This window comes from Equus przewalskii, chromosome 11, assembly GCF_037783145.1.
Source record: "Equus przewalskii isolate Varuska chromosome 11, EquPr2, whole genome shotgun sequence".
Lineage (NCBI taxonomy): Eukaryota > Metazoa > Chordata > Mammalia > Perissodactyla > Equidae > Equus > Equus przewalskii.
The window spans coordinates 28,583,479-28,607,766 of record NC_091841.1 but is presented as its reverse complement, the minus strand read 5'-3'; the positions used below and the strand labels follow the sequence as shown (position 1 = coordinate 28,607,766).

Sequence of the window (24,288 nt, the reverse complement as noted above, 5' to 3'; positions counted from 1 at the left end):
CCCAAAGGTGGGACAGGGCAGATGAGGAGGGGTGTCGAGCAGGAGGCCCGGGGGGTTTGGCCTCAGCGGCTAAGTGGATAGGGGGCCATCCTGTGGCGTCGGGGCCCAGGGGTATGAGCAGGACAGGGAAGAGGATAAATCCAAGGGGATGTGGTGAGGGGAAGGCGCCCGGGGCCGGCCACTTGGGGGACAAGAGTGGGTTCAGAGCTCCTGAAAGGCGCACGCCGAAGGCTGGGACACCCCTCTGCAGGCGTCTGTCAGCCTGGTCTGGGGGTGGGGAGAGAAGAGAGAGGTCGCCTCTCCCCGCCAAGTGGAGGACGGGACTCCTGGAGCTCAGGGTCAGCAGCTCGTATTTATTTAGCTCCCAAGTTTACTCACACAAAAGCCCAGGTCCCAGGGGGTCCACAGTGTGGCCTGGACCAGATGCCAGGGCCCCTTCTGCTGCAGCCTCCACAGGAAGGGGGTGACTCAGAGGTGCCCACGTCTCCCCTTCTCTCCCAGGACACTGGTGGCCAGCGTGGGGGTGGGAGGGCAGCTTACTGCGCTGTCTCCCAGCTCCCCCACCCCAGAGGGGCGGCTGAGGGAGGAGGCTGAGGGCCAGAGGCGGAAGGGGAAAGCCCCAGGAGGGAGGAGGGCAAGCACAGATCTGGGCTGTGGCCTTGGCTGGGCCTTCCTCCTTGTGCCCTGGACCCCAGGCCACATCTCCACCAGCCACAGGTGGGCGCAGCAGCAGAGGACTCAGATGTGAGCCGGGAGCGATGCTTGGTGCCCTGGCGCCCCAGGTGGGCTCACAGCAGGGTGCAGCTGCAGCTGCGGGTCTCCATGGCCACCAGCAGCATCCTCAGGTTGCGCGGCGTGTAGGGCGGGTAGCGGATGGAGTAAATCTTCTCCATTCCCTGGCTGCGCAGGAGGCAGCCGCGGTGGTGGGAGAAGGTGTCGAAGGAGAACTTGCCGTGGTATCTTCCCATCCCGCTGGCACCTGTATGGTGGCATGGGACATGGCAGTCAGGCCCTCAGTGGCAGCCGAAGTGACATCAGACAGACCTGGGCTCTGCCGGGTCTGGGTGCGCTACTTCACCCCTCCGAGCCTCAGTTTCCCCATCTGTAAAGTGGGCTAGTTATGAGAGACTGTGGGTGAAGGCTTCACCCTGAGCCTCGCACCAGCTCAGTAAACATTGGGGACACCAGGTTCCGTGCCAGGTGTTAGGGCAAGGGAGGTAGATAGCACTCAAGAGTGTGGACGCCAGAGTGGTTGCCTGGGGTTGGTCCTAGCTCTGAACTAGCTGTGTCACCTTGGGCAAGTGACTTCGCCTTCCTCTCCTCTGTGACATGGGGTAACAATGGCACCCACCTCCTAGAGTCGTGAGGATTGGGTGAGTGTTCAGACCTGTGGACCCAGTAAGTGCTGTGTTGTTATGAGGCCTCGGCGTCTACATAGGGAGGGAGTCAGGGACCAGGCAGCTTCTGCACTGGGAAGTTCAGGGACCCATCCTGGTGGAGTTGGGGGTAATCAGGGAGGGCTTCCTGGAGTGAGCGAGGCCTGAGGAATGTGGAGTTGACCAAATAAAGAGGGTGGGTTGGGGCAAGAGGGACCCAGGCTTGGGGCAACTCAGAGAGCCTTGGAGGTGGGTGACCTGTGGTATGTTAGGACCTGTGCAGAGCTCTGCGTGGCTAGGGCAGCAGGCAGGGAAGTGAAGAGAGAGGCCAGACCAGGAAGAGCCAGCCTCAGGAAGCTGGGAGTCATGGGGGCCTGGCTTGATCCCAAGGGGCCTGGGAGCGGTGGAAGTTTCCAGCAGGGTCGAAGCAGGGTCAGATGGGCTCCCAGACTGACCCCACGCTTCCCTGAGGAGGCAGTGCTAGGACTGGAGAAGGGGCAGCCAGGCGGGCTGGGGGCAGGGGGCTCCAGAGCCAGGGACAGCAGCGGTGCCCAGCCCTGGGGGCCTGCACTGCCACAGTGGCAGCTCTCAGCCCGCCGTGTGCTCCTGGGGCACCGGCCGCTCTCCAGGGAGGGTGCAGGCCCTGCTGGTCATTTACTCTGGTGCCAAGTCTGGACAGGTGGAGGGACCTCAAGTCTCTGGCCCTCCCGTTCCACTGAGGAGGAGGTGGGCTCAGAGAGGGGAAGTGGCTACCCCAGATCACACAGCCGTTGGGCTTGCTAGGACCAGCCCCACAGTTTCCTGCTCTGGAGGTGAGGACTTTGCAGCTGTCATGGGGCCTGCTGGGGCTTGAGGGCGTCCTCCCTCACCAGGGGCAGGCGGAGCTGGCAAGAGCCCCTGTCTCCTGGGGGGGTGACATGCCGAGGATTGGCCTCCTCAGTCCATGGGCGGGGTTAAAGGAACAGCATGCAGCTTCACCACGGGATCAAGAGGACACGCAGGCCGCCCTGTGCGTGCCGACGGGCAGCCTGGAAGCCGTGCTCTCGGGAGAAGAGCCGTGGCAGGCAGTGGCCAGCGGTCACAGTGGTGTTTGAAAACAACCTGAGCTGCGTATCTGTGGGTCCTCCTACATATGGAAATGCAGACAGGTCTGGAAGGTTCCGCTCCAGACTGCAGAGGGAAGCAGGATGGCGGTGCTGGGCTGTGCTGGCACCTACCCACTCCTCCGAAGGGCAGGCTGGCGAGGGACACGTGCATGAAGCCATCGTTCCCGCAGAAGCCCCCACTGCTGGTCCGGGCCAGCACCTGCTTCACCACCTGGGAGAGAAACAGCCGTGAGGCCTCGAGGCCGGGCAGCGGGAGGCCAGCCAGCCTACCCCCGGGCCCCAGGGGCCCCGCCCGGCCCCCTCAGGGCCCTGGAACCCCTTCCAGGGTCTGAGGCCACTGCGTGAGCTGAAGCGGGTGGCGGGACAGGCGTGGTTGTGTAGCAGCTTGCCACCGAGCCCCCAACCAGAGACATGTTTCCTGAGCATCCACTTGCATGTGGCCCTTGCAGGGTGCTGGGGACACAGACTCTGGCCCGAGATGAGGCGGGAAACCCAGCGGTCGCCCGGGGACAGGGAGAGTGCAGGGTGAGGTTCTGGCGACTCAGAGAGGCGTCCCGGGAGGGATGGGATGTGCCTGCCGAGTCTGAAGCGGGGTCAGGAGTGGTTCTGGCAGAGACCAGAAAGAGGGTCCCCAGGCAGGTGAAGGGCAGGGGGCGCGGCCGAGGGGCAGGGAAGCGGTAGAGGGGCCTGCGTGGTGTGCAGCACAGGGGACATTTAGATGTGGTGATGCGGTCAGAGTTGTATTTTAGAAACACGAACTTGGCCCTTGCTTGGCTCAATGCAGGCCCCTCCTCTCCAGCCTACAGGTCTATTTGAAGAATGAGAGGGGAAAAAAGGCGAGTAGACACTAGAGAGTCATTGGACGAAAACTTCACTATATTTAGTTACAACGTGTGGCCCTCAGACAATGGCTGGGTCAGGGCTTAGCCGATGGTGGGTGGAGTGGACCCCCACACGTGGCTCAGAAGTCACCTTGAGACCAGCACCTTAAGACAATGCCAGAAGATGAAGTAGAAAGCATCAGTGCTTTGTGAGGAGTGAAAGCCAGTCATATGGGGTGGACCTGTGTCTTAGATGTCATTCTGTGTCCTGGGGCCAGTGCTGGGTGGTCAGAAAGGCTTAAAAGCCGCTATGCCAGATGACCCCACTTCCAAAACACTTGTGTAGCGTTCCTAAAGTTCACGTTATCCGGATAAACCAGGGCTCCTTAGAGGAACGGCTGATGCTAGGGCTGGGTGGGAAAATACAAGATGAGCCCAAAGCATCTTGTAGACCCGGAAGGAAGGAAGGAAAGACCCAACGGAAGGACGTGGTTGGAAAAGAAAGGACAGCGGGCCTCAGGGACACAGCCGCTGCCAGTGCCCAGAGCAAGGACAATTTGAGGAAAGAAACAGTGGAATTGGATTGTCACCCGGAGAATAGAGCAGATGCTCACGAGTCCATGCACATGGAGAGAAATGATTCAAGAGACACATCTTTCTTACAGAAGCCAGAGAGTAAATGTGCCTACTCCCCCTGCAGCTGGCAGAGATTTGTCGCTCCCCTCGTGTTGAAAGTGGGCTAGACTTAGTGACTTGCTCCCAAAGAACAGAGTAAGGAAAGGGAGAAATAGTAACTCCTCAGTGGAGACCCCTGCAGACACGACCTTGGCCGTCTCTGTAACGTGTGGCTCTCATGTGCCCTGATGTGATGGGCAGAGACTGGCCCTGGCCTCTGTTATTCTTTCACAGGAAAACAATGGACCAGTGAGATGGGGGACGTTCTGCAGGACACCTGGCCGGTACCTCTCAAGCTGAGAGGCAGTCACCGGCCAGAGGAGCCTTGACAACTAAATGTGACGTGAGACCCTGGCTTGGATGCCACTGACGAATCCAAATCAAGTCTGGAGTGTGGTCGACAGTAATGTACTAATGTCAGTGTCCAACGTGAGGGGCCTTAAATGGGGAAATGGTGCCGGGGACATGGGAACTCCCTGACTGTCTGCAACTTTTCTGTAAATCTGAAATTACTCCAGAATAAAAAGTTGATTTTAAAAAACCTGTCCAGTCCAGGAAAGATCTCATGAGAGCTGGGTGAGAGGGGAGTCGTGTCCTGAGGCTCCCGGGCTGCCCCGGGGCTTGAGTAGGGTGGGGGCCCAGGGCTCATTCTCAGCCTGCTTGTTCTGGTCATGCACCCTTCCCCGGTCATTGTGTGTGCCTTTCATGACCCAGGCACCAGGCCGAGATGACGAGGATGAGCAGAGAGGCAGTGGCTGACCGAGAGGACACTGGACCCTGGAGAAGACCTGGGGAGCTGCCCACTGAAGGCCCAGGAGAGTGTGGCCTAGATTGGAGGGCCCGGCTGCTCCCAGAGAGAAAGGACAGGGACAGAGCAAGGGTGCCACCATCCCAGAACTCCTGTGACTATCCCAGAGGGGCCAGGATTCCAACCCCCCCACTAGGCCTCCTGGTCCACTCTGGTGCTGGAGCCACCTCCCCCTCGGCTGCCACCACTCCACCGTCCACTGCTGGCACCTGCCCTCACCTCTGTCCAGCCCCTCTGTTGCCCCAGCCCTGCCTGAGCCCCCACCTCACTGCTCTTGGAGAAGGCGTACAACGCCAGGGGCTTCTCCCGACGGTTGATGAAGTCAATGGCCTCGTCCAGGCTCCTCACGTTCACGATGGGCAGGATGGGCCCGAAGATCTCCTCCTGCATCACCGGCTCCGTCTCCTGCACGTCCACCAGCACCGTGGGTGCTGCCCAGGCACAGGGGACGGCTCAGCCCCGGGGTGGGGCCTCCGGCAGCGCCCAGGGACCCAGGGCTCCAGGCTCAGGGAGGTTCTAGGGAGGGGAGTCTCCCCAGAGCCCCTGAGAAGTGACCGTGAGGGGTTCCCCAGCCTGACCAGGGGACCAGGGCCTACGGGGCCCAGAGAACCCCTCAGCCTCGGTCTTACAGTCGGGGGGTGATGGGATCTTAGACCCCTGGAGTCCGAGGTCCCAGCCCGTTAGAGCAGCAGCATCGCCAGCTGTGCCATGTGGCCTGGGAGACAGGGCCGCTTTGTAATCACAGCACAGCAGACGCTCAGGACGGGCACAGGAGTTCAGCACCCAGGAGTTGCGGGCTCATGGGACCTGGGGTCACGGCCCCAGGGAGCCCCGGATCGTGGGATGGAAGTTTGGAATCAGAGCACTCGGGGCCCTGGAACACTGGGGTCCCAACTTAGAGAATCAGAGCTGGGGCCAGAGTGTGGCATCATGGGGTCACGGGCGCAGACCGTGGCATGGGGACCACTAGCGTCATGGGATCGCGGCACCGGAGCCGTCGATCAGGCGGGGCTCTGGCAGTGGGGCCGTGGGAGCCCGAGGGCCAAGGGCTTGGGCCGGGCCCAGACTCGGGGCCCAGCTGTGCCTCCGACGCAGGAGGGCCTTAGCCTGGGGGGCGAGGAGAGCACGACTCACCGATGTAGCGATCGCTCTGGTCGCTCTGGCCCCCAATGGCCACGCGGCCGCAGCCCAGCAGGCCCTGGAGCCGCTGGAAATGCTTGTCATTGATGATGCGGCCCAGGTTCGGGGAGCTCCGGGGGTCTTCGCCGAAGAAGCGGGCTATGGTGCTCTGCAGGGCGGGCAGCAGCCGCTCCTGCATCTCGGGGCTGCACAGCACGTAGTCGGGGGCCACGCAGGTCTGGCCCGTGTTGAAGTAGCGGAAAAAGGCCACGCGGTTGGCCACGGTCTCGGGGTCGCAGTTGTCATCCACGTAGCAGGGGTTCTTGCCCCCCAGCTCCAGTGTGACGGGCGTCAGGTGCTTGGCGGCCGCAGTCATGACTATCCTGCCCACTCGAGGGCTCCCTAGGCATGGACACACCCAAGTGGCCCTCAGTCGCTTGGACCCAGCAGCTGGCCTCAGCCCGGGGGCTGGGACCCCTCGAGGGGGGATCACTCCTGGCCCTGCGCCTCCCTGGATAGGCCATTGAGTCAGATGGGTGCAGCCCTCACCTGGCCTCCCCTTGCCAGTTGCTGCCCCAGGACCTTGTCCTGTCTCCCCCCAGGCCCAGGCCCACAGTGCAGGGTCTCCGCAGAGTTCTGCCCGGCTGTGAGCCAGGACAGCTGCTCGCTCTCCTGGCCTGCCTTGTTGGAAGTCCGGGAGCCCCCTGCCTCCTGTCTGGTCTCCCTGCTTCTGATCCCCGCCTCACCTCTGCAGGTGACTCTCTAACATGCCGCCCTGCACCCTTCCCACCTCTCCGCTCTCCTCTAGAACCTTCAGTGACTCCTATCGCCCGAGGCCGGAGTCCCGCTCCAGCTGGTTCTCCCCTTTCTCTGACCTAACCTGGCAGCCCTGCCACCCTCTGTTGCTTCCCTCCCTCACCTCTAAGTGGAGGGCCCAGCCTGTCCCCACCTCTCCTTTGGGTTCATCTCCCGGGGCTCACCATCCCCTCCGCCACTCAGCCCCCGCTGACCTAAAGCCCACCGGGCCTCAAGATGCTCCTGCCCCCCTCCAGCCCAGTGTCCCATGTGGCCATGTCTGTTGTGATGGCCCTGGCCTTTCTTCCTGGGTACCACCGCCCGCCCGCGAGAGCCAAAAGTGCAGTCCCCCCTCTGCTCTTGGCTCCTCCTTCTTCCCGGCCTCGCTCCCTCCCCTCCAGGCCCCGCGTGTGTCCCCTGAATCTGAGAGTCCTCCCTCAGGTCCTTTAGTCTCTGCTCCAACATCTCCTTGTCTGAGGCCTTCCCGACCCTCACCCCTTGTTGAATTCCACCACTGGTCGCCTCCCTACCACGGCCATGCACCCTCGACTGGCCCGTTATAATGCGAGCTCCGTGAGGGCGGGAGCCTTTGTCCCCACAGTTCCTGCTTATCCCAGGGCCTGGCTGGTGCTGGGCACAGCACGGCCCCCAGGAACCATTCAGCGAGTGAGTAAATGAATGGATACTCCCCAGGCCATGCGCTCTAACTAAAGCTCTCCTTGTGTCCATTTGTCCTCGAGACAGGCCTGGACTTAGGGATTGCCCCTGTCCTACAGATGAGGAAAGTGAGGCCTGGAGAAGTCAAGAGGTCTTGGCAGAGTAGGTTCCAGGCTGGTCTGCCAGCCTCTGCACAGGCTACCCTGGGCACCTGGCCTGGAAGCCAGCCTCCTGGGGTCTGCCTGGCTTCTGCACCTCCAGCCTGGGGAGCCAAGGCCAGAGCCCACCAAGCTGTGGGGCCTGATGGTGAAAGGTGGGCTGACATCCTTCTGCTGCTCCTCCCACCCCCTAGGAATCTGCAGGAACAGCTGAGGACCCGGTCTTCTGCTCCCGCAGTCGCTCTCCTGTCCGGCAGAGTCTGGGGAGGAGAGGGAGGGGCAGCATGTCCCCTGCTCTGACGAGGACAAGGCATGCGAGGCAGAAGCAGGTCAGCGAGGAGGTTCAGACACTGCTGGGGGGTCCCCGCCTTCTTCCCTCTCCAGGCCCTGGCACCGGAATGTGGCCACATGCATCCTTGGCCTTTCGTCTCCTCTAGAAACTCTGTGCTGCTCACTGGAAGCTAGGGGGTATCTGGGTCACTCAGGCACATGCCAGGGTGATGGCAGGTGACCTCTGAGATCCATTCTGCCCAAGGGCCTGGGAGTAAAATCAGGCCTGCCCCAATCCTGGCCAGCAGGGTGACCTGGGCTGAGCACTGCAGCTCTGTCATCCTAGCCTCTGGCCCCTCATCTGTCCAGCCCACCAGAAGGAGGGCAGTGGGGTCATGGATAAGGCCGTGGGGCGGTAGGGTGGTCGTGGATAAGGCCGTGGGGCGGTAGGGTGGTCGTGGATAAGGCCGTGGGGCGGTGGGGCCATGGATAAGGCCGTGGGGCGGTGGAGTGGTTGTGGATAAGGCCGTGGGGCGGTGGGGCCATGGACAAGGCCGTGGCGCGGTGGGGTGGTCGTGGATAAGGCCGTGGGGCGGTGGGGCCATGGACAAGGCCGTGGGGTGGTGGGGTTGTTGTGGATAAGGCCGTGGGGCAGTGGGGTCGTGGATAAGGCCGTGGGGCAGTGGGGTCGTGGATAAGGCCGTGGGGCGGTGGGGCGGTGGATGAGGGACAGTGGAGTCATGATAAGCGCCCGACGCAGAGGGCACTCAGAAAGGGTAGATGCTGTGATTCATGAGATTGTGATTGGCAGAGGGGCCCGTGGCGGGGGGATGGGACCTAGCCCAGCCCTGTCATGGGTCCCGAGGGGTCCCAGGCTGCTCCCCCAGCTTGCTTGAGGAGAGAGGAGCAAGCCCGTCCTGGAGCCGGGAGCACCACTCAGTGCTCGCCTCAGTCTCCATCCTCCCCAGCTGTCCGTCTGCCTTGGGCCCTTGTGGCCTCTCTCAGAGTTGGGGACAGGACCCCTGAGGGTGGGGCTGGGCTCAGGCCTCCACCTCGTCCCCCCGGCCCCCTGCAGCAGGCTCCTCACCTGTGAAGAAGATATAGTCGAACCTGTGCTCCAGCAGCTGCCCCGTCTCCTCGGGCCCGCCCAGCACCATCGCAAAGCAGCTCTGCAAGGCGGACGGGCGAGGGCTCCCTCTGGGACCCCGGCCTGAGAGCCCAGGGGGCGGCCTGCCGGCCTGGGACCGCCCACCCCGCCCGGCCTGACCCAGCTTCCCAGCTTCGCCAGGGCTCCTGCTGGGGCTGGTGGAGGTGAGGCAGGGAGCGGAGAGCTCCGGGGGGGGGGGGGGGGGGTGCGGGGGGGGAGCCGGATGTGAGCGGTTCCAGCCCAACAGGGGTGAGATTGGGGCCTGGTTGGGGGAGGGCTGAGGCCAGAGCCAGGGGAGCAGGGCGACCAGAAGACAGACAGGGACCCCCAGGAAACGGGCTCCTCAGAGCACAGCTGTGATTGCCACCTCTCTGTTTTACTCAGAGGGAAACTGAGGCCGAGAGGGTGGTGACCTGGCCACGGCCACATAACCCAGAGGAGGCAGGATTGAGGTTGGAACTCAGGTCTTGCCCGAGGGGCCATGCCACAGCCTGTCCAGCCCCTGGGAACCTGCCTGACCCTCATCAGCCTGAGTGCGTCTGGTCCGTCTGCCCTGGGCCCTGCTCACCTGGTCCAGGTATCGGGGCAGCACCTCAGCCAGGACCTGCTCCATGTTCTTGCTGATCTCCGACGGCTTCAGCACCACACAGTTCCCTGCAGGGCAGGACAAAGCAGGGCGAGATCTGGGAGAGGTGTAGCCGCTCCCCGGCTCCATTCAGTCCTCACGCCTGCAGGGCAGCGCCTGCCTCACTCCACCTTCAGGTGAAGAATCTGGCTCAGAGAGGTACCATGAGGGGCCCAAGGTCACACAGCCCGGGGATGGTGGACCGCATGGGAACTAGGCTTTCTTAGCCAACTGGTGCCAGCTTCCCGCTCCTCCCTGGCCCTGTGGCCCCCGTCCAGAGGGAGGAGATGAGAGTGGGGAGCTTGGCTCTCACCTGCAGCGAGGGCGCCCACCAGGGGCACCAGGGTCAGGTTCAGGGGGTAGTTCCAGGGGACGATGATGAGCACTAGGCCGAAGGGCTCCTTCCGGATGAAGGCCCTGTCCAGCTGTGTGCCCTGGGGGGCCAGCGTGGTGGTGAGCGGCGAGGCGCCCAGCCCCCCCAGCCCAGCAGCACCACCCTCTGGCTCCACCCTGACCCCAGGCCGCCTCACCAGGCTCCTGGGCACCTTCTCATCCTTCATCCAGGCCCGCAGGTTCCTGAGGGCCAGGTGAATCTCGTGCTGGGCCATGCTGAACTCGGACACCTCCGACTCAAAGTCCGGCTGCAGGGGAGGGGCAGGGGCAGGCCTCGGACCGGGGACCAAGGTCAGCAGGCGGCCAGAGCCCTGGGAGGGCACTGCCTCCTCCAGCCACGGCCTGCTCCTGTGTACTCGTTCACTCATTCATTCATTCATTCTCTCCATGTCCAGTGAGCATATACAGTACACCGGTGGAACGCCGCGGTGACTGGAACAGAAGGAAACCTGTCCCATGGCGCTGACATTGTAGGCAGACCGTGAACGTGATAACGAGAGCACTGACTGCTGTGTTAGGGCGTGACGGGGGCAATGAAGAGATGGAAGAGGGTGAGGGGAATAGAGATGGCTGGAGTGTGTGTGCATGTGTCTGGGTGTGTGCATGAGTACGAAGGAGCATGCACGTGAGTGTGTGCAAGTGCACAAGTGTTTGCGTGGACATGCATGAGTGAGGGAATGTGTGTGGCAATGAGTGCATGAGTGTGCATGTGTCTGTGTGTGCTCTATTTTATACAAGATTGTCTGTGCTGGCCTCTGGGATGAGCTGACATTTGAGCAGTGAAGAAAGGGAGGGAGGGAGCCTGTAGATACCTGGAGGCAGAGGGCATGGCATGTGCAAAGGCGCTGAGGTTGGCACAGGATTGCTGTATTCCTAACTAGCAAGGAGCAGAGTGGGCGAGGCTCTGGGGCCAGGCAGCAGGGGAAGGAATGTCGAGCAGAGCAGGACAGGATCCAACTGGTTTTAATAGGACTGTCTGTTTGGCCTACTGTGGCCCACTGTGTGGATATCAGTCTGCAGGAGACACAAGGGACAGGCGCCCCTGGGTAAACGCTATCCCTTCCCACAGCCCAGGGGCCAGGGGTCACTGTCAGATTTCCAGGGCAGGAGGGAGAAGGAGGCAGTCATCAAGAGGGACATTGTCCCCATCTCTGCAGGCCCGGATGCCTGTGCTGCCTCCCCAGGGAGGAGAGACCAGCCTGTGGGCTGCGGGCAGCGGGAGGCCCACAGCCAGGGACACCAGAGCTGGGCTGTCCCGATGTCTGAGACCCAGCCCTGCTAGAGGAAGGTGCTGGGTCGGCGAGGACGAACTGAAGCCCAGAGAAGGGCACACCCTGCCCAGGGCCACTCAGCAGGCCAGTGGCAAGGCCAGGGCCAGGCCCAAGCCCTGAGGAAGAGGCCGCTGGGACCTTGGGCAAAGAAGCCACCCGCGCCAGTCCTTCTCTGCCTTCCTATGCCTGTGTCCGCCATCTGCGCCCCTGCCCAGTGAGTGACGTGGCCTGACCACTGCACCTGGATGTCGCCTGTGACCTGAGTGAGGTTTGGGCTGATTTATGGGACCGACTGAACCTGGCTGGAGGCGCTGACTTTGGAAGAGCCTGGGCTGTGCGCCCTTACGCAAGAGCGTGCCTTCTCTGAGCCTCCTCTGAGAGTGACTGGGGGTAACCGCCCCCACCTGGAAGGATTCACACGGAGCGGGCAGGGCACATGCTGCGTGCGTGTGCGGGGAGGGTGGGGGGCTGGGCTGGCGAGGCCCGAGGGAGGCACTGGATGGAATTTTCTGGGCTGCTGCTCCCTTTGTGCAGCTTGGGCTCCAGGAGCCTGGAGGAGTCAGGATGAGAGGCAGGAGGTGAAATCTGAGCCCAACGGAGAAAAGAGACCAGACAGCCAGTCGGGTCAGGTCCCCACCGGGCCGGACAGGCCGGGCCAGCGGGTGAGCAGTGGCAGAGGCTCAGGGGGGTGCCAGTCCCCACGGAGCTGCCTCTGTCCTGGACCAGGCTCGGTGAGTGGGACGATGTCCACAGGGAGGCACTGCTGGCCCCTCTGGGGCTGGGAAGTCAAGGAGAGTGTGGTCGGCAGCCTGGTTTCATAAATAGGAAAACAGATGATTCCAGAAACAGCCGATGAGGGAGCCCGGGTCTCACCTGGCTCCAGTCTTGAGCATCATGGTAAACAGAAGGTTGGGGACACTGAGAAAGGGAGCAGGTGGTACCAGGAGGCCACGTCCTCAGGACAAGCCCTTGTCACCAGCCTCTGCTGCCCCCGTGGAAAGGGGGTGTCCCTGACCCACGACCCCAGATGCCACGAGACACTAGTGTCAAGGTCCACAACTGCTCCGGAAACCGGGCGGACACTCAGTCAGGTGCCTGAAAATCAGGCGGGTCCTGAGGAGGCTGCTGAAGGCCACCCCCCCCGCCACCCGTTCCGGCATCTCTCAGGACCCGGGTGGAGCCAGCAGGCCCACCAGAAAGGCGAGGGAGGGAGGGAGGGAGGAGGGCAGCAAGGGACCACCCCAGGGGTCAATGTGGGGTCCCATCCGTGGGCTCAGGAGGCCCCAGGCCCCTCCTGGGATGTACCCCAGGGTTGGGGCGAAGATGAGGTCAGTACAAACACGGGGGACATTTTGCCCAGAGAAGACCCTCCAGACAGTTGTCCTAGGGCAGAAGCAACCACGCCGGTGGGCCCTGTTGACTGAGGGGGTGGGAGGCTGCCTACGAGGAAGTGCATTTCTTGGGATCCTGCTGTGACTGCTGCTGGAACTGGCAGGGGCTGAGCCCCCAGGCCTCCGGGGTTTGGACAGAGGCCTTAACGTGCACTCTACCAAGGGAAGTGGAAGTCCTCCTGGCCTGTGAGGCCCTACATGGTGTGAAGTCCACTTCCCTGGACCTTATCTGTTGTATGTCTCTGCCTCCCCGGCTCTACTCCAGCCATGCTGGCCTCCTTGCTGCTCCTCAAGCACAAACATACCAATCACCTCCTGCCTCAGGGCCTTTGCACATGCTGTGCCCCGTGCCATTTCCCGTGATGTCCGTGTGGCTCCTTCCCCCACCTCCTTCACGTCTCTGCTCAAATGTCACCTTCTCAGAGAAACTTCCCTTGATCCCCACATATAAAACAGCACCCCGATCCTGGCCCTCTCTGGCCCCCTTCATACTGGGAGTGTCTCTCCATGGTGCTCATCACCATCCGACATGCTATGTAATTATTTATTTACTATTGTGTTGTACTCTCCCCCCAGAAGCCAGCTCCCTGGGCATGGGACTTTGTTTTATTCTCTGTTCGATCCTCAGAGCCTAGAACAGAACCTGGCACACAGTCGGTGCTCAATAAAGAGCTGTTGAGTGAATGAAGAAATGAGTGACGGGACGAACAGAGAAGAGCCGGGGATGGCCCAGGGAAGGGCGTGAGGCTTTTAGTTCCCTTTGGGGAGGAGGCTGCCATGCCCATCCCCTTGTCCCGGACCCCACACCCCGCCCGCCTGCCCCCACCCCTGCCCGCCTGCCCCACTCGCTCACCTTGCGCAGGTCCCGCGCCAGAGCCTCCTGCAGAAGCTGCTTGTTGTCCCGCAGGAAACGGCCCAGGCCCTCGAGCTGGGTGGCCCGGAACTCAGCCGGCCGCGTGCGCCCCGCGCTGAAGGTCTCCCGCAGCCTCTGCAGTGTGTCCCCGACGGAGTCCATCCTGCCGGGAGGCGGCAGTGTGGGCCGGGGCTCCCCCATCTTTGTGGGCACCCTCCCTAGGCCCTGCCTGCACCCATGTGGGCTAACAGGGACTCACGTGGCAACCCCAGAGTTCTGGGGCTGCCCCCCCAACACACACATGCACACACACTCCCTCTACACACACGGGGCACGCTCAGACACACGCCATAAGCATGCACTGCACACGCGCGCGAGTGCACACCCACACACACTCGGACACACGCCGGCAGGCCCACAGACCACTCCCTTTGACCAGTGGACGAGAGGGTCCTGGACCTCGAGGCGGATGCAGGCCTGGGCGTGGGCTCAGGGACAACTCCACAGCCCCTCAGGGTGGGCAGGCAGCCAGGGACCACACTTCTTTCCGCCACCCAGAAATCAGCCCGCAGCCACGGCCCCCACCCCACTCTGGTGCCCCTCCAGGAGAGGGGGCACCCCCCACCCCGCCAGGCCGGAGTGGCGTAACCAGGAAGAATTTGATAAGTAGAAGGCCAGTCCACCAACTGCCACTGCAGTCACCACTTTGGGACATTCCGGACACAGGGTGGTCTGTCCCCCCACCCCCAGCCTGGCGGCGCTGCTCAGGGAGGCCAGGCTGGCTGGCAGTGGCTCGGGGGGCTGGGGGACCACAGGCAGTGGACTCTTCTCCTTGTGCCCCAGCTCCCAGCAAGATGGGGAAAGAAGACCCGGGGCCTCCCAGGGGCCCTGCTGCCCACCCCAGTCCTGGCCACAGCATTGGAGGAGGGGCGAGGGGTGAGGGGCAGTCATGCTTTATGCTGTCATCAGGCAGGGTGGGGCTCACATTCCTCCGGGCCCTCCTCTGTTTACTTGAAGCTCATCAGAGGAGGTCTCCATCGTACTTGCTCCTCGGCCTGGTGCCAAGGACCCGTGGGAACCCTTTCCTCCCATCCTCTATGACTCCCTTCCCTTCAGGTCTCAGCTTGGCCGACACCTCCTCCAGGCAGTTCGCTCTGATTACTCCCTCACACACTCTCACAGTGGCCCCTCGGCTCTGCTCCTCACCACACTGGGTCATACCGCGGCATGATAAATACCTGGCGTCATCCTGTCCACCTCCCTGGCCGTCTTTATCCCCCACTCCTCCCTCCCACTGGACCAGGGTGCAGGCTCCTCTTTGCCTACTGAATTCATCATTTGGGCCTTCGTGTCCCAGTCTCCTGGTCTGTTTGGGGATGGTGATAGCTACCACCAGCTGACACGCTGTTTACCAAGGAAGAGACCTCGCCATCCGGTCCTGAGCCCAGGGCAGGGCATTGTGCCCCAAGGCTGCCAGCTGTTGTTGTTAGGTGGCCCCTGTCACTCTGGCCCTCAGTTTTCCAGGGGGCTCCATGGCCCTGAGGGCCGAGCCTGCTCCAGCCAACAGGAAGGCCTGGCCCGACGGGCACTGTGGGCCGAGAACCTGGCTGGAGCCCCAGACCGTCCCCCTAGGCGTGGCTGGGGGCCAAGCTGACCCCACAGACATCCTGCTCCGGTCAGGCACAGGCTAGGCACCGGGCCTCCCAGAGAGGGTGGCAGTGTAGCAGAAGGGGGACGTTGTCAGAGTGCCTCTCAGCCCCACACTCCCCCCACACCCTCCTTCTTGGAGGAGGGCGCGCTGGCCGGTGCCAAGGCCCAGGAGCCCAGAGTCCTGCCTGCCTCTAGAGCCACCATCTGGGTTCGTCCTCCGGCTCTGCCTCTCATGGCCATGTGACCTTCGGCAAGTCACTCATCTTCTCTCTGCCTGATTCCTTGTCTGTGAAGTGGGGACGGTAAAAGCACCTGCGTGGTTCTGAGGATTAAGCCACATCATGCCGCAGAGAGCATTGGCTGTTGTGTACACAGTAAGCACTCGACAAGGGTCAGCTAGGGTGACTTGTACTAAGTCCTCAACTGATGTTTCCTTCCCGCCTCCCTCTCCCAGTCCTTTCTCTGCCCTGCGCTTACCTGAAGGCTTCTGCCCGTGGATGCCATGGTGACCCGTGCTCGCACCTCCCGCCTCCCCACCCAGGCTTCTTTGCCCTTTCATAACAGCCTCTGCAGAACCCACAAAAATGCATGGCATGGAAGGGGAATGGTGCAACTCTGGGCAGGGTTGAGGGGGCAGCTCTGTGGGGGCGGGTGGAGGTCTAGATGGAACATTCCAGCACCATCTCCTGGCAACAGAGGCCAACTCACCCAATATTGCCCCCTGCAGTTTGGTCACTCTGGACCGAGGCCTTGAGGGGTGCCTGTTGGGGGACAGGGAGCTCGGCACAATCCAGGCATGCAGAGGAGCGAAGCTGGGGGGACCCTGGGCCTGTGAGCAGGGCAGCCTGACCCTGGGGAGAGGGGCGGCCGAGTCCTCAGGAGAAGGGACCCCTCTGGGCCAGCCTGGACTGCAGACCCAAGCAGGCAGAGTGTGTGGCTGAGGTCAGCGGTCGCCCAGCCAGGGTGAGAGTGGTGCTGTTTGCGCTATTCCTGACAATTCCCACCCACCTCCCCTTCTTGCCTCCTCGGGGTGGGCCCTGTGGTCCCAGGGGCTGGTGGGCACAGGGGCTCAGGGGACACGGATCTTCACAGCGGGCTGAGGCAGCCCCAGCTTCAACCACCTGCTCAGCTGTGTCTGTTCAGAGTGACAGCAGGGCAGGAGTTCTAAATCACTTAATGGTGACAAGCGATGGGCCTGTTTCCCCTGTCCTGGGGGCCGGGGAGGACCAGCCACGTCCCCTGAAGGGATTTCTCTAATAATAGTAGTAACCAGGCGCGGACTGTGCCAGGCGCTGTGCCAGCGTGGGTTTCAGCACGGTGCCCCCGAAGGCAGCTGAGGCCCAGGGAGGGGCCGCGTGGAGTCGAGGAGGGGGACAGACGGGGTGGGCACTCAGGTCTGCTGGCTGGAAAGCATCATCAAGAATCCACGGCGGCTGACTGCCAGTCTGCGCCCCCGGCCGGTCCTGCCAATGAGCTATCCAGTGGTGCAGGCCCCTGCTCTCTCCCACCCCCAACCTCCGCCGAGTCACTCGTTCTTTCTGCCTCAGTTTCCCCACCTATACCACAAGCCTTCCAACAGCACCCTCCCAGTCTGACGTGTCAGGGGCCCAATGACCTGCGTTTGAATCCCGGCAATGCCCTTTATTAGCTGGGAGCGCTCGGGCAGGCTCCTGGGCCTCTCCATGGCTCACTGTGCCACCTGCGAAATGGGACGGTACTTGTAGCTCCCCACAGTGCTGTCAGGAGAATTCAAGCGGAAAGTGCTCGGTGCAGGGCCGAGCCCCGTGAGTGCCCAGTGACCGTGGCTCTAAATGCTCCTCATTCAGATGGATAGAAGGATAGCTTCTCCAGGAGGGAGAGCCCTTGGCCCACATGGATACCAGGGAGCCAAGGACGCTAACCTGAGACCCAGGTTGGGGCAGGGACGCAGAGCCGGTGAAGGTGAGAGGTAAATACGGTGGTCTGAGGCCTTGGGGCCTCCCATCAGGCTGCCAGAGGGCGGTGGGCATGGGACCCTCCTCGAAGGCCCTACAGGTCCCCACCCCCAGGGTCTCCAATCTGATCCCCCTTGGGTAGCCATAACTTGGATTTGCACCAGGTCTCCTGAAGCCCCGGGAATGGGGCTCCCTCCCACGGGGGCCATGAGGAGCTGAGAACCAACTCCTGCCTGTGAGATGAGCCCACCCCAGCCCCAGCCCACTGAGAGGCTGTGCTGCCAGCTCCCTGAGGCCAGCAAAGCCCCTCTGATCAGTCCTTCCAAGGGGCAGAGCAGGTCTGGCTGGTTCCTCCTTCCTGGACCCCAGCAGGGTCCGTTCCCCAGAACGCTCGCTGCGTGTGCCTCCCCAGCACCGGTTCCTGGGCACCCGGCGTGGGCACCAAGCATGGTGGGGCCCAGGAGCTATGTGTTACCAAACGGATGCTTGACACCCGCCTGCCCCCAGGGATGGAGGTACATTCTCTCCTCGGGCAGCCGGGTCCAGGGCTGGGGCCCTTGGCCCCCTTAAAGATGAGCAGTAACCCAGGGACAAACGAGTGTCCCTGCTGGCCTCAGGGACCCCCAGGCCTCTCCTCAGCCCCTCCTTCTCCTGCTCTTGTAGGTCGGGGCAAAGGGAAGTCCCTCCTTCCTTCCCCTTTCTCCCCAGGCAGGCGGAAGAGAAAGCCAGTCTATGCATGTGGCTGTGAGCGGCCAGCAACCCAGAATCCCTGAGCCAGCCTGCTAGCAAGGGCCCGGGGCCCTGAGCGCTCACAGCTCCGTGCCCAGCCTCCCTGGGACACTGTACCTGATGTCCTGCCAAGCTGCCCTTCCTCCTGGCGGTTCCCAGTCTGCCCGCTGTTCTGCCTTATGAAACATCCAGGGCTGGGCCTGCCCCGGGGCGGGGCTGCTCTGGCCTCGTGCCTGACCACAGCTCTGGGACGGCTGGAGGCTGCAGGCCGAGATTTCACCATCACCTCCCTCAGGGGCCTCCAGGTCCTCTCCTGGACTACAGACCAGGAGCTGGGGCCAGAGAGGGCCAGCAACAGGCCAGGGCCACACAGCAGGTCTCCGGCCCGAGGCCTGGAGGGGACCCAGGCCCAGCTGGAGGAGGACGGGAGGCCAGGGCAGTGGCCCTGGGAATTACGGTGTGGGGTGGGGCCCAGTGGCCTGGAATAGCAAGGAAAGCCCTGCTCCCCACTCCATCCCCCAGCCCCTCTGAGCCTGTTTCCCAGCTTCAAAATGACAAGGTCAGATCCAAAGATGGCTGGAGTCTGGAAACACATCCTTGAGGCTGACTCCGTGCCCCCTGAGTTTCCTTGCCCTCCGCGTGAGTGTGTCCATCAATCCCACCACATCTGGCACCCCACTCACAGAGCCTGTCCCCCTGCAGCCTGACATTTCACAATAAAGACCCAGAGAGAGGACAGGGCTTGACCACACAAGGCTTGTCACTTGGAGTGGGGTCTGTGTCCATCCCCAGATGTCCCCTCCCACCTCCTGGGGAAGAGTGCCACCCTCCGCCTTCTAGGACAGCCATCGTGATGGTAAGCGTCACCATGGTGGCTCCTGTGGTCCCACTCCTCAGGTGACTGAGCTGTGCCAGGGGCCCTGTCCTCCGCCTGACCCTGGTCCCTACCCAGCACACCTGTTGGAGCCGCACAAAGGGGGATGATTCCGGAGCAGCGGCTGCTGTCAGACAGGCAGGTAATTAGGTTACAGGTGTGGGGGCAGGAGCATCCTGTGTGTCATCGCCCCGTGTCTGCCGCCCTGGGCCCGCCACGGCCGCTCCGCCTCGGTGCCCCGGGTCTGCCTGGGATCCTGGCCTGAGGCCTCTGGGCCGACCTGGCACCCGGGAGATGCTCCTCATCGCCCCCGCCCGCCTCGCTCCCCTTGCCTACCTGGGAGGGCAGGCGCGGTCCCCTGGCCCCCACCTGCTCTGGTAGCCCCTGGAGGCTTCAGCCAGTTGGGAAGGGGTAAGGGACTACAGAGGGCCCGTCCTCTGCGTGGGATGGAGCCCCCAGCCGCTGCCTGTCACGTGGCTCGGCATGTGACAGCCCTGCCCTGCTGTCTGGAGCTGAGCCAGGCAGAGGCAGAGACGGCGCCAGGAGGGGCTGGGCTAGGGCTGAGCCTGGTAAGCCCTCAGCCAGGAACCGAGCCCAGAGAGGGGCAGCCACTGGTCTAAGGCCACACAGCAAATCAGGGGCCCACCTGGGGAGGTACTGGTAGGTGGAAAGGGTGTTGCAGGATCCTGAGCAGCTCCTCTCTGGCCAGGGACCCCCCTGCAGGGTCGATCCCTGAACTTGTCTTGAATTCAGGAATGACCTGGGAGGTCCCCAAAGAGGCCTGACTGCCTGGCACATGGGTCCTAACCCGGCCTGGCAGTGAAGTGCCCTCAGTCTGAGGGCGCACTGCCCCTTGGGGAGGAACAGGGGCCTGCCCTCTGCCCTCTCTGGGTTGGATGCCTCTGTTGATCCTCAAACTTCCAAGGTCTCAGTGGGGCCTGGGGGTTACATCCTTGTCCTGGAAAACTCAGGATCAATGGGAAGATGTCTGCGTGGGAAACCACCAGGAGGCACCCTTAGGGCCAGCTCTGGTGGGCGGCAAGCGCTGCCGAGAACCCGGGTCAGCAAGGTGGGGGGGAGCACAGGGGTTAGAGCAGGGGCGCAGAGACCCTCCCCCTCCTGCCCCCCGCCCCCCGGCACTTGCCTTGGGCCAGGCCCTGCCCTGCGGCAGCTCTTCTGGGTTCTAGTTTGCAGGATTGGAGGAAAAGGTCCTCAGCATTTTCATCCCTGGCCTCCCTCTCCAGGGCAGAGAGGTGGGGGAGGGTGGGCTGGTCATGAGCTATGGCATCAGGTGGACTCACTCACTCATTCATTCATTCATTCATTCCCTCACTCAGACTCCTGGCGAGCCTGGCTCACACGGCCTCAGACCTGCCCGAGAGCAACTCACCGCCTTGCCTGCTGACACAGATTCCAACCAGGCTCCTCAGCCCCCCTGCTAAATGACCTGGAGAAGGTCCCTGCCCCTCTCTGGGCCTTGGTTTCCCCCTCCGTAAGATGGGCTTGATTCCACCTGCCTCAGAGGGATGCTGTGAGGGGGACAGACCAGCCCACGTGGAAAGCGACTGGTAGACAGCAGATACTCAGTAGGTGTGTAGGCCTTCCCTCCACCTCCCTGCCTTGAAGATGGGGCCATCCTGGCTCCACCAGCAGCATCCCCTCAGAGAGCAGTGTGACCCATCCCAAGCGCAAAGTTAGAGGCCTCCGGGGTGAGGATCCAGTCGGCACTCATTCATTGGCTCACTCAGCACGCCTTTACTGAGCATCTGTTGTGTGCTAAGGGCTGTTGATTAAATTCTCATACACTTCCTGGACTTGATGGTCTGAGCTTTACAGATGAGACAATGGGCTCAGAGAGGTGCAGTGACTGGACCAGGATCACACAGGAGAGGGACAGGATAGGGATTCTCGGCCAGCCAGGTCTGACTCCCAAGCCCACAGCACTTCCAGGGTGCGCTGAGCCCTTGCTTAGGAGCCGGGCAGGGGTCGCCCCCACTCCCGGGAGCCTCGTGTCTCGGCTGAAAGTGTTACTGTGCCAGGTTCATTTTTGCCCGCCACCCAGAAAGGCAAACCTCGAGACGACGAGATTGCAGCAGAGAAGGTGTTTACTCACAAGGCAGCCATGAGAGGAAGCGAGAGCATGAGCCTCAAATTCGCTTCCCCAAAAACAGGGACTCAGGATATTTATGGGATGGGGGCAAGGTGGTCTGGAATGTGAAGAGAGGTGATTGGAGGTGAGGAGAGGTGAGGTCACTGATGGTCTGCCCAAGCGTAGTCAGACTTCATGCCTCTTCACAGGACCCACGTTCACAAAATGGTGGCACCAGCATGATCCGACGGTGGAGTTTTTAGCCTCTTGATGTCAAAAGGTCGCCTATGGGACATCTGTGCAGCCCAGTTGATGGGTTGGTGGTCTCAGCCAGAGTGAATAAAGGGGATCTAATTCGTGAAGAACAGCTCACACACTCATTACCATGGTGACCCAGGCTCCAGGGAGCTGGTCTCTATAGGAGCCTAGTGGAGTCAGACAGCACCTTGCCTGACAGCACAGTTAACAATGGGCAGGTTAAACAGCTAAAAGCTACAATCAGTAATTTCAAAAAAGGAAAAATCTTCAGTTCCTAGCTCCTTAATCATCAATGGCTAACTCTCTGCCAATTTCAATCCCTCCTTTTCTTTGGTCATTCCTCATTCTTGAGGGATTCAAGGTGACGACCAATCTAGCTACATCCTGCTGAATTGGGGCCTAGATCTGGGTTTGAGGAATGAAACTGTTTAGCGCTCATTTGGAAATATTCTCTTGCTCCCAGCTTCATGCTGACATTTAGAATTTTGTATCTTGCTCCACATCTAAAACATCTAAAAAGCACATTTGATAAACAAGTGTCCAACCAGAAGGATAAGAAGTATGGACAACCAAATTTTCACAGTCCCTGAAAAACAGACCTAATCCCACTGGGACCTCCATCTGAGCTCCAGGTGGGGGCAGACATCTGGTCTCAGTTCCTGACAGGCTTTTGTTTTACTGGATACGCATCAGAGACCGGAGCAATGGCAGGTACCCTGATCTTTCAGTTACCATGATGATGGCCATCAGCACAGACTCTCTGCCTGGGGGCCATCACATTCCTAAGGAACTCAGAAGAACAAAGTTATCAACTTATAGCAGCTGGGAGGGGCCATAAAATCCACAGAGCGTGTCTGGGTTAGTTAATCATTCAAAGTTCCAGTATGGTTTCTTTGCTACGCTATGGCTTCCCTTATGTCAACCTTGTGTTGAGCCAGTATCAAAAGCAGCAGCCACTGTTTCCCGGACATTTGCTCTGCCAGCCACTGGGCAGTCTCCTTGGCACATCTCAGCGCGGAGACCTCGCAACAGCCTGTGAGGATCATCCTCCCCATGGTTTTTAGTTAAAAAAAAGTGGTGAAGATTCGCCTCAAGGCCAGGGAAGTGGTGCTGGGTGAAGGAGCAGGGGGCCTGTCCCTCCTGTTCTGCAGGGTAATGTGCTTCACAAGACCCCAGGTGCCATTTCAAGGTGTTGGAGTTGGGAACAATTTTTATCCTTCCTGTTTGCTTTCTGCAGGGAACATATATTATTTTCATAATGAGAACAAAAAATAAAACCAATCATAGAGAACATCATATGAAAACAGTGAGGGGGGATTCGGTCACTCATTCCGGTGACGGGGTGGGCTTGGAGCCCGGATGCGGTGGGAGGGACGGGCTGGCCTTGCTCTGTTCTCTGCTCTGCAGGGCACACTGGCTGTGTTTGTCTGGGTCCCCCATGCCGACGTCACAGGCAGTCCCGGGGCTGGAGAGTCCAAGGGAGGAAGTGATGTCATCAACCCCAGAGGACAAGGGTTACCCAGGGAAAGCTAGACCACCGTGGGCCACTCTGTGGGTGCTGGGACAATGGAGGAGCCAAGCCACCGCCACAGGCCTCCCTAGGGAGCAAGACCCTGGCTTCTGTCCTTCTCCCGCCCCAGCCTTCCCCTCAGCACCTTCCATTGGCCAAATCTAATCAGGGAGCCTGTCACTCAAGAATTTGAGCAGTTTGCCAGCCACATTCAAACCCCTCATCTGGACTGAGCCGGGGATGTTTCTTCTTGCTAATTGACAGAGTCACTGAGCACCAGCAGATTTCAGGAGCCCCGGGGCTGAAAGCACCACTTCCCAAATTCGTCAGCTGTCACTGTGTGGGAACACTAATGAGACGGAAATTACTCCTGACTCATCCAGGGACAGTCGTATTTGTATTTTTCGAGTGGGCGTTTTAAGAAAATAAATCCATTTTTTTTTTTTTTGTCATTTAGATGTAAACATGTTTTTCTTCTGCTTTGAATAAGGTTACAACAGCATCGTGAACCACTGGGTGCCACAGGTCAGGTTTTGAAACAAGCTGCCAGGACCACCCCCTCCCCCCAAAATGTTCTGAAATGAATCGATTTTAATAAAGCAATTTACAATTAAAAGTAACCAACAGACCACAGGAGGCGTCCGCGTGTAACAAGGACTCGAAATTAAAGAATTCTGATCCTAAACGGTAGAGTAAATGTCACGGATTAGTTACCCCAAGGAACTCAAGGGTGGGTTCGGATATTTTAACTTTTTCCAAATTGTTCTTTCCTTTTGTTACGTTAAGGAGATGTCATCACCAACCTCGCTAAACCAGACCAAGCCTCACCACGAGAGCTACGCCTGTGACCTCTGCCTTATTCCCCATCCCAAATGAATGTCCCTGCTTCCCTTTGCTCGAGGACACCGTGACTCTGGAAATGATTTCTCATGGTCTCCTATTTGCCACAAGTATACTTTCCTTTGTGAGATGCCTACTTCTGCCGAAAAGTCTGAGTTAAGTTGCCAGGAGGGAACCCACTTCGGTTTTGGTAGCAAAGTGGAACAATGTTCCTGCTCTTCTCCCACCTTCTCTTCGCTTTCTGTTTCTTAAAATACACTCCCGCTTGATTTCGTCTTGGTGGTCCCTTCTGGTGGGAGATATAAAACCAATGAGTTCTGGGTCCGCCCAAGACATCCGCTGTTCCGCAAGCCTTGTCCCTTCTCCCCCAAGCGGACAGGCCCACCCTGGAGGGCTTTACCCATCCTTGGACAATGAACACCCCTCAGGGTGGGGCAACACCTGGGCACCTTGAAACGCACCCACTGAGTCTGCGAGTTTCTCTCCCTGCCTTGCCCAGTGGTGTGTGGCCGGTGTCCCCTCCCCACCGTCCCACCTCCACCCCCCACCCCTACCCAGCTGGGTTGTGGGCTCTCCCGGCTGCAGCTTCAAGACGCTGCATCTCAGAGCTTCCCGGCCCTTCGGAGGTCACCCTATCTTCCATCTCCCCTCTCTCCCTTTTGAAGACTTTTGTAGGGCCGCCCTCTTTCCGATGCAGTGACAACAAGGTCTCCCCTGTCCTGTGTCTCCGTGAGAGCCTAGGGCACCTCCTCTCTCTCTCTCTCTCTCTGAGGAGATGGTGGGATGTGTGCAAGGTGAGGTGAGGGGCTTCCCACACGAATGCCCTGAGAAGCCCGGGCACCTGGCCGGGAGGGCGCCCTGGGGACCGCGCTCCGTGGCGAGAGAGCCCTTCCCTGACCTTTTCCTCGCTGGCTCGTCCTGAGTTCTGGTGGGAGGAGC

At 60.9% G+C, this 24,288-nt stretch overlaps 1 protein-coding gene and 1 long non-coding RNA gene across 24 annotated transcripts; one reads left to right on the top strand and one right to left on the bottom strand.

The window, feature by feature from the left end:
* Positions 1-333: 333 nt before the first annotated feature.
* ALDH3B1 (aldehyde dehydrogenase 3 family member B1) lies at positions 334-19,166 on the bottom strand. Of its 23 annotated transcripts, none has more exons than XM_070565644.1 (10): positions 18,989-19,166; positions 13,466-13,628; positions 10,088-10,198; positions 9,871-9,991; positions 9,501-9,586; positions 8,873-8,954; positions 5,921-6,307; positions 5,051-5,217; positions 2,594-2,693; positions 334-979 (listed from the first exon to the last, which is right to left on the bottom strand). In XM_070565644.1, the coding sequence occupies exons 2-10, from the start codon at positions 13,625-13,627 to the stop codon at positions 789-791; spliced, it is 1,407 nt and encodes a 468-aa protein (XP_070421745.1). In that variant the 5' UTR covers position 13,628; positions 18,989-19,166; the 3' UTR covers positions 334-788. The 23 variants fall into 23 exon arrangements, with proteins under 23 accessions (XP_070421745.1, XP_070421747.1, XP_070421753.1 ...); XM_070565646.1 differs by lacking the exon at positions 18,989-19,166 and adding an exon at positions 18,736-18,923; XM_070565652.1 differs by lacking the exon at positions 18,989-19,166 and adding an exon at positions 17,896-18,046.
* On the top strand, positions 18,674-21,101 carry LOC139074530 (uncharacterized). The gene is made up of 3 exons (XR_011524211.1): positions 18,674-18,794; positions 19,990-20,242; positions 20,951-21,101. It is a non-coding gene; the product is annotated as an uncharacterized lncRNA (long non-coding RNA).
* The last annotated feature ends 3,187 nt before the right edge of the window (positions 21,102-24,288 follow it).